This window comes from Adiantum capillus-veneris, chromosome 9 (genome assembly GCF_014529385.1).
Source record: "Adiantum capillus-veneris isolate H3 chromosome 9, ASM1452938v2, whole genome shotgun sequence".
Classification (NCBI taxonomy): Eukaryota; Viridiplantae; Streptophyta; class Polypodiopsida; order Polypodiales; family Pteridaceae; genus Adiantum; species Adiantum capillus-veneris.
In genome coordinates, this window is record NC_140939.1 from 54,693,479 (window position 1) to 54,705,942 (window position 12,464).

Consider the following 12,464-nt stretch of genomic DNA (forward strand, 5'->3'; position numbering starts at 1 on the left):
AGTTGAACTCAAGACCTGTTATTCAAGAAGAAAATGATATAACCTTTCTATCACCCAAGTGTGGTAGATTGGTTATGTCATTTCCCTCTTGCATAAATCTTTCCTCCCCCCTTACCTTCAAGAGGCCATTGTGAGTCCTCACGTTGTTTTTAAAGGTTTTCAGCGCTGGTTTTTTTTTATAGAAGAGGAGCTACGTGGGCGAAGTAACGAGGGATTTTTAGAATTTCCTCCCCCTACTATCGTTTCCTGCTAACCTTTCCCGAACAAATAAAGGTTGAACTTTGATCGTGCCGTAGCTCCTTTCACAGAAGAGCCCCAGTTCTACAAGATGGTCGAACTTGAAGCTGCTACGCACAACAGCCCTACGCAGTATATCTCCTTTACAATGGCACTGCCATGGATGCTTCTGTATGTGTGTGACAGAGAGAGTGAGAGAGCGAGAGAGCCATGGCTTACTCAGCCAATTGGAAGGAGCCCCTCGGGAAATAGTCTACCTCTTCTATCTTGCTTCCATCGCTGCATCGGATAACCCTTCATCTGTGTGTATTAGCTAAGAGGATTTTCTGATTTTGTTTGCACATGATATATAGCTAAGATGTTTTAAATGTGGTACCAGGGCAGCATGTATGGCTGATGAAGAGCGTTTATTGAAGGAGGAGACTTACAAAAGCTTCAAGTCGATGAATCTTCACGAGGATCTGCTCAGAGGAATCTCTGCTTGTGGTAATCATGCTTTCTCTGCATATATCCTTGACAAAGTCTGTTTGCTGACAAGTCTATATGTTCAGGTTTTGACAAGCCCTCACCTATCCAACAGAGAGCTACTGTTCCCTTTTGCAAAGGTCGCCATATGGTTGTACAGGCTCAGCCAGGATCGGGAGTGCGGGATATGATTTCCGTAGGTATACTGCAGCAGCTGAATTACAGTCTCTCCTCTTGCCAGGCACTCGTGCTCGTTTTGAACCGGGATCTTGTACTGTCAATCAAGGAAAAGATACGCAGATTAGGGGAGTTCCTACATGTTAAGGTACATACATGCACGGGAGGGACAAGTGTTAGAGAAGATAGACGCATCTTGGCGTCTGGTGTTCATGTTGTTATAGGGACTATTGGTCGAGTGCTTGACTTGCTCGAGCGAAGCCGTGGCTTTGTGACAAATCACATCAAGATTCTTGTCTTCTATGGTGCTGAAGACATGATTAATGGCAAGCGTTCTACACAAGAGGTACTGTTCCTTTTCCCTCCGCATGTGGATTTTAGACCATCTGAATATTTTTTTACTGTGGAACAGAATTACGATATTTTCAAACTTCTTCCTTCAAATATCCAAGTTTGCATGTTCTCAACCTTTGAGACACCTGCGATTCTCACGAAAACGGCCCATGAGCTTATGGACAAGCCTTTCTTTGTAACTGAGAAGTTGCACCTTTCAGAGGGCCTGAAGCACTACACTGTGAAGGTGATGAGGGAAGGCCAGAAGCTTGATAAGGTGTTTGGTTTGTTTCAAGATCTTCCTATAACACAGTGTGTCATTTTTGTGAATAATTTGCACAAGGTTCATGCATTGCAAAGCAAGATGCTGGCTCGAGACCCTATTGGGAGTGTAGGTCATGGTTGTACAAAAAAAGATATTGTGACCATTGGCATGAGTCAATTTAAGTGTGGGTCAAGCAGCATTCTTGTCACAACACATATGTGTGCAAGCAGATTGGAAACACAAGAGAGCTGTCTGATTGTCAATTATGATGTGCCGCACGAGCCAGAGAAGTATCTTCAGAGAGTCTCTGGGAGGAAGGGTGTCACAATCAGCTTTGTCACAAGAGAGGATGAATGGAGCATGTCGAACATCGAGAGGCTCTGCAATGTGGTGTTTGAAGAATTGTCCTCCTATGGGGATTTGAAGGCTGCTCTGGAGCGCGGTCTTGGAACAAGGTGTACTGCTCATGACCTTTCTGGGTGAGTCTCCCCTCCTTGACCTTAATCCATGTTGCAGAAAAGGGCCAGAGCTTAAAGTAGCGGTAAGGGCGAACAAAAAGACGGGAGCGAGCTGATGGCAAGGCCTAGAGTAGGCTGGCCAGAAAGATTGGAGGACAACCTTGCCTTATTCTTTGAATAGAGGATGCCACAAGAGGATAGAGGATGCAGGGTTTGAGGGGTTGCGACATGTTCACGACACAAGCCAAGATGAAAGGAGGGCACCTACCCCACAAAAGAGTTCTAAGAAATTTGATAAAATAGTTGTATGCCCTTCCAATTGGCTTATTTGTGCATTAAAAAAAGGGGAGTTTCTTCAAGGCCTTTTGAAGACAGCTATGTTTGAAATTCTGTTTGAAGTAAAGGTTGATTTTGCAGCTCAGTGAAGAGCATAGCTCCTTCTACAGAAGAACCCTCATTTTGCAAGATGGTCGAACTTGAAGCGGCTATGCACAACAGCCCTACTCAGTATGTCTCCTTTACGCAACGATGGCACTGCCATGGTTTTGAGAGAGAGAGAGAGAGAGAGAGAGAGAGAGAGAGAGAGAGAATGGTCTCCCTGTTGTATCTTGCTTGCTGTTTTTGTATCAGATAACCCTCTTATCTGTGTGTTTTAGCTCTGGTATTACGGTGTTGTGATTCGTTTTGCCCATAATACATAGCTAAGAATCAAGATGTTTGAATGTGGTATTAGGGAAGCATGTATGGGTGATGAAGAGCATGTATCAAAGGAGAAGATTTACGGAAGCTTTGAGTCTATGAATCTTCACAAGGATCTGCTCAGAGGAATCCATGCTTTTGGTATGCATGCTTTCTTTGCATATATCCTTGACATGTCTGTTTGATTGACAAGTGTGTGTTCAGGCATTGACAAGACGTCATCTGTCCAACAAAGAGCTACCGTCCCCTTCTGTGAAGGCCGCCATATGATTCTACAGGCTCAGCCGGGATCCGGAGTGCGGGGTATGCTTTCCATAGGTATACTACAGCAACTGAATTTCAGCCTCTTCTCTTGCCAGGCACTCGTGCTCGTTCTGAACCGGGATCTTGTAACGTCCATCAAGGAAAAAATTTGCAGATTAGGGGAGTTCCTACACGTTAAGGTACATACATGTACTGGAGGGACAAGTATTAGAGAAGATAAACGCATCTTGGAGTGTGGTGTTCATGTTGTCGTAGGGACTACTGGTAGAGTGTTTGACATGCTCAGGCGAAAGGGTGGCTTTGTGATCAATCACATCAAGATAGTTGTCCTCTATGATGCTGGAGACATGATTGAGGGCAAGGGTTCTACACAAGTGGTACGCTTCCTTTTCTCTCCGCATGCACATCTTAGACCATCTTCTTCTAGCTCCTGAAATTATTATGTTGTCTTACTGTGGAACAGATATATGATATTTTCAAGCTTCTTCCTTCAAATATCCAAATTTGCATGTTCTCAACCTTTGTGACACCTGCGATTCTCACAGAATTGGCCCATGAGCTGAAGTACAAGCCTTTCTTTTTAGCAGAGAAGTTGTGCCTTCCAGAGGGCCTTAAGCACTACATTGTGAAGGTGACGAAGAAACACAAGAAGCTTAATAAGCTGTGTGATTTGTTTCGGGATCTCTTGATACAACAATGTGTTGTATTTGTCAATAGTCGGCACAGGGTTCATGAATTACAAAGCAACATGCTGGCTGGAGAGCATGTTGTGAGTGCAGTTCATGGTAGTATGAAAGAAGATGCTGCAAGCAATGGCATGAGTCAATTCAAGTGTGGGTCAAGTAGCATTCTTATCACAACAGATATGTGTGCAAGCAGTTTGGAAACACAAGAGGGCTGTCTGATTGTCAATTATGATGTCCCATTCCGGCCAGAGTGGTATCTTCGCAGAATTTTCGGGCGGAAGGGTGTCACGATCAGCTTCGTTGCTAGAAAGGATGAACGGGGCATGTCAAACATCCAGAGGTTGTGCAATGTGGAGTTCAAAGAGCTGTCCTCCAATGTGGATTTGAAGTATGCTCTAGATTGCTAGAATTATTTTGTGCACTGTGCCGTTTTGGAACAGGGCATAGTGCTCATGACCTGTTTTTGGTGATGGAAAGCAAGGAGAGAGCTGTGAATCACTTATCTCAAGGTGTTAAGGTGCTCGAAGTCACCTGCATAATCTGAGTCTGTAAAACCCTTTACACTTAGCTCCTGACTCCCATAGCATATACGCATATTCTTTGTAGCTTTCAGGTATCTCAATATTCCTTTCACTGCCTCCCAATGTTTCTTGCCTTGGTTTGACATGTATCGACTTACTACTCCCACTGCAAATGCAATGTCTGGGCGAGTAGCAATCATTGCATACATCAAACTACCTACTGCAGACGCATATGGAATCTTATCCATTTCAGCCTGTTCTTCCTCAGACACAGGACAATCTTGTTTGCTAAGTTTCACATATGGTGGCAATGGAACACTCAGTGCCTTTCCCTTCTCCATATTGAAACCTTGCAAAACCTTGTCAATATACTCTGTTTGAGATAACCAAATCAACTTCTTTGATCTGTCTCTCTCAATGCGCATACCAAGTATATGACTTACCTCACCCATGTCTTTCATGTCAAACGATTTTGCCATCTTTGACTTCAAAGCTGAAATTTCTTCCAAGTGCTTGCCAGCAATCAACATGTCATCCACATACAAAATAAGGATCAGCCAACTACCATCCTTATCCTTCTTTGTATATAGACAGTGATCGAACTCACTACATTTGTAGCCTTGAGAAAGCATAAACTTGTGGAATTTATGTTACCATGTCCTCGGTGATTGTTTTAGGCCATAAAGACTCTTTAACAACTGGCATACCCAATCTTCCTTGTCTTTCTCAACAAACCCTTTTGGCTGCTGCATGTAAATTTCCACATCTAAATCACCATGCAAGAACGTTGTCTTAACATCCATTTGCTGCAACACCAAATCTAATATGGCAACCAATGTAAGAAAGTATCTCAATGTAGTCATCTTGACCATCGGAGAGAAGACTTCATCAAAGTCAATGCCTTGTTCTTGCTTAAAGACCTTGGCAACAAGCCTTGCTTTGTACTTTGGCTGACTATCATGAGCGGTGATCTTATACTTGTAAACCCATTTACAGGGTAGAGCCTTTTTGCCCCGTGGTAATTTAACTAGCTTCCATGTCTGGTTTTTATGCAGAGCTGTCATCTCTGACTGCATGGCAAATTGCCAATTCCCGGAGTTCTTCATTTGCACTGCTTCCTTGTAACATGAAGGTTCATTGCAATCAGTCAACATGACATAATTCATAGATGGAACAAACCTATCAGGAGGTCGCGTGACACGTCCAGATCTACGTACAAAGGTGGCTCAGGTTCAGCCACAACCTGTGGTTCCACTCTATCCTGTCCTTGCTCCTCTTGAGCTTTGACATTTTGTCTTGCACGTGCAGGTCCATCTTCTTGGAAGACAACTCTTCTAATCTCCTCAACCCTCTTTGGTTTAGAATGATATTTGGATTCATTAAAGTGAACATCATTGCTGCGGACAACCTTTCTGGATTGAAAGGCTTTTGAAACATACTCTCCACCATTGTCAGTGCGTAAGCATTTAAGCTTCTTGCCACTCTGATTCTCCACAAGTGTCACAAACGTTTTGAAAACACTAAACGCTTCATCCTTGTGCTTGAGAAAGTAAACCCATACTTTCCTTGAGTAATCATCTATAAATGTCATAAAGTAAGAAGCTCCCCCTAGAGATAGGTTAGGCATAGGTCCACACAAATCACTATGAACAAGTGTCAACTGTGTATCTCTTCTACTGCTTCTATGCTTATGTGGTTGCTGTGTTTGCTTACCATACAGACAATGTTCACAGAATTCAAAATCATTAAATGAAAAGCCAGGCAAATAACCAGAACGAGATAAGATTTCCATTCCCTTCTTGGACATATGTCCTAACCGGCTATGCCACAAAGAAACATTCGGCTGCTCGGTTACATTGATTACATTTTTAGAGACATTTGATACATAAATCATGTAAAGTCCTCCAGACTTTACTCCACGTGCTACTGTTATAGAACCCTTGGATATCTTCCACATGTTCTGTCCAAAAGTGGTGACATAGCCAGCATCATCAAGTAAACCTGTGGTGATCAAGCTCTTTGTAATTGCGGGAACATGTCTCACATTCTTCAGCGTGAAAGAGGAGCCATTCTGAAACTTCAATTGAACATCTCCAACACCTAAGATCTCACATGTCTGCCCATTGTTTAGCCGAACATGATCTTTAGTGGTCACATAAGAGGTAAACCACTCCTTGTTTGGAAACACATGAAGTGATGCCCCTGAGTCTATAATCCAGTCACTCAGTGCATTTCCATCAGATGCTGTAAGAAGAGCTGAGTCCATTGTATTCTTCAAGAAGTAGATGTCTCCTAACACTAGACTGTCATCCTCTGTAACAGTGTTTGTCACATTTATTTCTTGAATCTTCACTGAGGACTTGTTCTTCTCACCATGGTCTTCAGCTTTCTCTATGTCTTTTTCTGCTTTCCATTCTTTGCAGTCTCTTTTCATGTGACCCTTCTTGCCACAATGGTAGCATTCTATGTCACTCTTGCCTTTAGCACTGCTGGACTTGCTACGAGACTGATTCCTCTTTCCACCTTTGTACTTTTCTTTGGTCCTTCCCCTGACAACTAAGGCTGTTCCTTTGCCTTTGTCCATTGTCTTTCTATTGGTTTCTTCAGTAAGCAGACTTCCTTCTACACCTGCTACGTTTAAACCATCTGGAGGTGCAGAATTACTCAAAGCTGTGCGAAAAGTGTCCCAACTTTTCGGCAATGTGATCAACAGGAACATAGCTCTAACAGGTTCATCAAACTTGACACCTTGAGCTGACAACTGACTATAGATTGTGTTGAATTCATTCAGATGATTGGACATAGGTGTCCCTTTTTTCATCTTCAAGTCAACAAGCTTCTTAAGCCAGTATACCTGTGAAGCTGCACTCTGCTTCTCATAAAGATCACTCAGCTTTAACCATGCTTGATAAGCCGACATCTCGTCTGCTACATTGAAGTAAATGCTTTCTGCCAAAGTCAAGATAATGGTAGAAAGTGCCAATTCATTCATTTCGCTCCATTCATCTTCGTCCATATCTTCTGGTTTTATCCCCTTGAGCTTTATAGGTTTTATCTGCTTCTTTTGTACCAACACGTGCCAAATCTTTTGCTTCCACAATGGGAAATTGGTTCCATCCAGCTTCTTGATATTGTAAAGAGAAGTGTCCAGTGATCCAGCCATAGCTACGCTTCACATTAGTTTACTTTCTTGGGAAAAATTCGGCAGTGTTTCCCCTGTAAATTGACCTCTGAACCAATATCAACATGTCAAATGAACCAAGAAATCTTCAGATTCTGCATAATTTTCGGCAGAGCCTCCTTTGTAAAATGGCTCTGGTGTACTCAAAAACAGACCAAAAAACAGCTCAAAAACAGCTCAAAAACAATGTCTCTCTGACACTGTAAGCTGTGGGTAAACTTGTCCTGCACATGTACTGTCTCTGACTGTCCTGTAACTGTCCTGTAAGCATAGAGTGCGACAATGCCTCAACGGCAATAAAGAAAAGATGCAATTCCAACTGTCTAACTCACAGTCAATACATCCTAGCTGCCTATCTAAGGGTGCTCGAGGGATCGCTCCAAGACGTGTATCACCGAAAGCATCTCAACATTCGAGAATCCCCCAGCTCAATAAAACCTAACTCGACCCTCAACAAAGGCTGCAGTAAATCTGACAGTACATAGACTTTCCACAAAGTCATACATCCACAAATTTCCCACTGTATGCTGTAATCGCTGCGGCGGTTGTTTGCTGCGTGACTCACAGCCAACAAACCCTCAACATACATACATCATCTCTTACAATACATCCCATGTGGAAGTACTTGCAATGTCAGGATGAAATCTGGAATATCAAGCAGCAAACATAAGCTACCTGATGAACTAGTGGATGTTGCCTACAGTCTGTGTAGATGCGTCCGTGTCGTATGTGACACGCCTCTAAGAACTGTGAGCCGTCCTTCGATGTGTAGACAGCCACAAATCAACACTCTGGGAGTGTCGATATCCTCAGCACCTGCAGTCGTAGGCCGAAAACCCCAAATTTGCAGAGTCGGATCTGCACCCGGGATCTGCACCCGCTGAGACCACGTAGTCAAAAATGGCCTGCGCAGAACTTTGTCGAAGTCGAACGGTGACCGAGATGACCTCAGAATGAAATTCTGAGCACACCGGACCCTACGAGGCTTCCCACAAGATTTGGGGCCGTGTCTTTGCCTGTCGAATTTCACTCCAATCTGAGCTGGTGACTCTAGCCTCCCGCAGTGCTGCCCCGAGCCTCGATCTGAGCTCTGATACCAGTCGAAGGAGTACAAGCGGAAGTGCGACGCGCGAGAGAGTGCGAGAAGAAGAGCACGACGATATGGTGAACTCACTCTACTGTAATGTGTAGAGCATAGTGAGTTCTTATTAGGTTTTTACAAAAGAATATGTGTACATACCCGGCGTCCCGTCTACTTACCTGGGCGACCACATTGGGCTTTATACCCCAACAGAGGGCAGACGTGGTCCTTGGTAGTGAATGGTTGCATAGCCTAGGACCATCATTGAAGCGTAGCTATGAACACAACTGCTTGGTTAGGAGAGAAGGATGTACCTTCTTCACCATTGATATGTACAGTTGAGCTTATGCAGTTCGTTTCTGATAATGAAATAGATCAAGTTTTCTTGTGTTACTCATTGTCTCATTTTCTCTCTAACATTGAATCTGTTGAACATTTCTCAATGCCGCATGCTTCTCTCTTATCTCTTCCACCAATGGCTACTTCGAAACAAGCAAACGTTGCTAGCGAGTTACAAAAATTATTAAAGGAATTTCAAGATGTTTTTCCTAATGATTTGCCACCAGGATTACCGCCGACACGATCGGTGCAACATAGCATTGATGTGGTTGCAGGCTGTAAACCTGTCAGTAAACTGTCCTACCGTATGAGTTACTCTGAAGCTGCTGAGATGGAACGTTAGCTTGCTGACTATCTTAGCAGAGGGTTTATACAACCCAGTTCTTCACCATGGGCTTCTCCTATCCAGTTAGTGAAGAAAAAAGACGGTAGTATGCGCATGTGCGTAGACTACTGTGGCTTAAATGCGGCTACGGTTAAGAACAAGTACCCATTGCCACGAGTGAATGAGTTGTTCGACAAACTCAATCATGCTCGCATTTTTACGAAAATAGACTTGCGATCAGGTTATCAACTTCGTATTCGACTTGTTGATATACCCAAAACTGCATTCCAAACAAGGTTTGGACACTACGAGTTCTTGGTGATGCGCTTTGGGTTAACCAATGCGCCCACAACATTCATGACACTTATGGATAGTGTCTTGAAGCGTACTTCGACAAATTTGTCATCGTTTTTCTCGATGACATTCTAGTCTACAATGCTTCTGAAGAAGAACACTTACAACTTCTTAGGCAGGTGTTCGAATTGTTACGAACAAATAAATTATATGCCAAGGAATCTAAGTGTGAATTTTTGAAAGAAGAAAATCACTATCTTAGGCATGTTATTTCAGCTAATGGGCTATATATGGATCAGTCCCAAGTGGATACAATCCGGCAATGGCCTTCTCCTAAAAATCTGGAAGAGTTACATATTTTTAAAGGATTTGTAGGTTTTTGACCGAAGGTTTGTTAAAAACTATGCTTAGCTGTTCCCATGACGGATCAACTGAAAGGGAAAGGCAAAGCTTCTCAGTGGGGACCTGCTCAACAACACAGTTTCAATACTCTCAAGAATGCATTAGCTACAGCTCCCATACTAGCTATTGTAGATCCTTTGAAACCATTCGTTTTGGAAATGGATGCCAGTGACCGTGCTATTGAAGCAGTCCTGTACAAGACGGATGGCCAATTGCATTTGAAAGCAAGAAGCTTGATGTAGCTCAACACCGCTACTCTTCTTATGAGCGCGAACTCTATGCAATAGTGTCTGCCTTAAAAACATGGGCGGCATTATTTGTATGGTGCTCAGTTTGAGATTGTGTTTGACGATGAAAGAATCAAATAGTTTACACAACAAACGAATTTGAAGGGTCGAAAAGCTACGTGGCCGAGATTCTTCAGGAATATGACGCCAAGCTCCGGTATCGTAAAGGTCGATACAATGTGGTGGCTGATGCTCTAAGTTGTATGCCGGAGGTCAATTCTCTCTTGTTCACGGAACTTCGTAGTGAATTTTTGGATTCTCTCAAAGGCAAATATGAGCATAATGCAGCATATTCCAAAGTGTGGAGCCATGTACAAATGAGGGATCCTTCTCACTCCAATGATGGTAGTGTCCACACCTAGTTTTCCTCTATCAAGTGATGAACTAGAATGATGGAAGCATTTCACCATCGACAATGGGTACCTACTGCATAAGGGGAGAGTTTGTGTACCGACGAACACAGACATTCGACGCCAAATTCTTTATGAATGTCATGATAGTCCAAGTGCAAGGCACCCGAGTATTAGAAAAACTTATGCTCTCGTATGACGACAGTTTTACTAGCCAGGTATACATGGCTTTGTTCAAGCTTATGTCTTGCATTACCAAAAATGTCAAGTTAACAAAGCAGAGCACCTGAAAGCAGGAGAACTCTTACATCCTTTGGAGATTCCCAATGGAAAATGGGAAAGTATCTCTATGGACTTTATTGTGGGTTTACCAACCATTGTACGAGGTCATGACTCGGTATGGGTGATAGTAGACCGGTTGACTAAACTATGTAAGTTTATTCCAACCAAATCAAGGTTAAGACACCAGAACTAGCCAAGTTATTTGTGGACAATCTATACAAGTTGTTTGGTTTGCCAAGTAACATTGTCAGTGATCATGATCCCAAGTTTAACAGTCATTTTTGGAGGGCTATGTTCAAACGATTGGGTACACAACTAAACCTCAGTACAGCCGATCATCTAGAAATAGATGGTCAGACTGAACGAGTTAACCAAGTGCTAGAGGATATGCTAAGAGCATACGTTAGCAAAAAATAATCAGACTGGGAAGAATACTTACCTATTCTTGAGTTTGCCTACAATAGTGCTAAGCATGTCACAACTGGATTTAGTTCTTTTATGCTAATGTATGTGTTTCAACCTAGGTCACCTGTTACGGTGGGGTTGGCAACCGAAAAGCTCCAATAGGTTAAGGATTTTCTCCAAGACCACATGGATATGCTGAAACTCGCTCGTCAGAATGTCCGACAAGCGCAGGATCGCTATAAGAAGTATGCTGGTGGGAAACGTCGGCAAGTCACCTTCGAGAAAGGGGAGGAAGTATTTTTACGTGTGCCAGAACATTCAAAAAGTTTGAAAACTGGGCCAACACCAACACCTAAATTATCTCCCCGATATTGTGGGCCTTTCAAAATACTCAAGCGAGTAGGTGATCGTGCCTACAAATTATTGCTACCTACACATTCTCGTATTCATCCGGTGTTTCATGTAAGCCGTTTACATAAGCGGTTACATGGGGACGACAATGTCATTGAACAACAGATTTTGGTTGATTTCGTTGAACCTCCTACCTTACCGTATGAACCTGAACGTGTTCTTGACTATCATGAGTTACGTACGCGTCATCATGTACGTCAACAAGCTTTAATCAAGTGGAAAGATAGACCCGAGGAAGGTGCCACTTGGGAAAACATTAGTGTTCTTAAGAAGAAGTTCCCTACTTTTGTTTTCGAGGAAGAAAACTCTTCTTTAAGGGGGGAGTAACGTCAAGACAACGGCAAGGCCGGACTAGACACCGGGTTAGGTAGTGTGGAAAGGGAGTCCAACTAGGGCAAAGGGCTAGGAGCCATCCTATATAGTGGGTGGTTGGGAGGTGGACTCCTAGGTTCTAGTTTCCCTTGTCTAACAACACAATTGAGGTGTGTACTTTGACGGTATAGAGATGTTTTGGGAGTAGTCGTACTTGTCGTGGACTTGTAGGTTTAGATTAGTTTGGTGGACATTGTCCATTACCATTATCGAAGAAAAACCAGTGTTGGACATTGTCCATTACCATTAATCGAATTGGGCCAAAACACCCTTCACTTTGAACAGATAGATAACTGGGGCTAAAAACACTATGAATAAAAATTGTTAAAACTTCTTGAAAAGTCTTAAAATACTTAGTTACAATTGTGAGAAGTGAAAGAGGAGGAAAAAATTACAAAATTGAGTACTTAAATAATAAGCACGCTTATTATCTTGAAGCTTGAAAAGACAACATTTTGACCATTTGACAACTCCATAGGCATTAACATAGTATAATAAGATCCTGATTTAAGTTTGGTAGTATTTGGATTGGTGAGTTGCTAGATAGGCTTAGAAGTCACCGAAACCAAACTGTGGATACAAAAATTGATTTAGAAACTTGAAAATTGAACCAAACTCCATGAAACTTGA

At 42.7% G+C, this 12,464-nt stretch overlaps 1 protein-coding gene across 8 annotated transcripts; it reads left to right on the forward strand.

Moving 5' to 3' along the window:
• Positions 1–202: 202 nt before the first annotated feature.
• LOC147450497 (eukaryotic initiation factor 4A-7-like) lies at positions 203–4,222 on the forward strand. 8 transcript variants are annotated; one of them, XM_086519717.1, is made up of 8 exons: positions 205–369; positions 617–723; positions 789–1,225; positions 1,292–1,956; positions 2,353–2,442; positions 2,669–2,775; positions 2,839–3,275; positions 3,362–4,222. In XM_086519717.1, the coding sequence occupies exons 1-8, from the start codon at positions 329–331 to the stop codon at positions 3,989–3,991; spliced, it is 2,514 nt and encodes an 837-aa protein (XP_086375843.1). In that variant the 5' UTR covers positions 205–328; the 3' UTR covers positions 3,992–4,222. The 8 variants fall into 8 exon arrangements, with proteins under 8 accessions (XP_086375838.1, XP_086375837.1, XP_086375843.1 ...); XM_086519712.1 differs by having other exon boundaries at positions 203–369; positions 617–720; positions 789–1,956; XM_086519711.1 differs by having other exon boundaries at positions 204–369; positions 789–1,956.
• The last annotated feature ends 8,242 nt before the right edge of the window (positions 4,223–12,464 follow it).

Excerpts from the sequence above, each read along its gene's own strand:
- LOC147450497 (XM_086519711.1), top strand. The coding sequence starts at position 329 with ATGGTCGAACTTGAAGCTGCTACGCACAACAGCCCTACGCA. Across the intron at positions 724-788 it reads CAGAGGAATCTCTGCTTGTG|GTTTTGACAAGCCCTCACCT; the intron begins GTAATCATGCTT and ends CTATATGTTCAG. Across the intron at positions 2,443-2,668 it reads ATGCACAACAGCCCTACTCA|GGAAGCATGTATGGGTGATG; the intron begins GTATGTCTCCTT and ends ATGTGGTATTAG.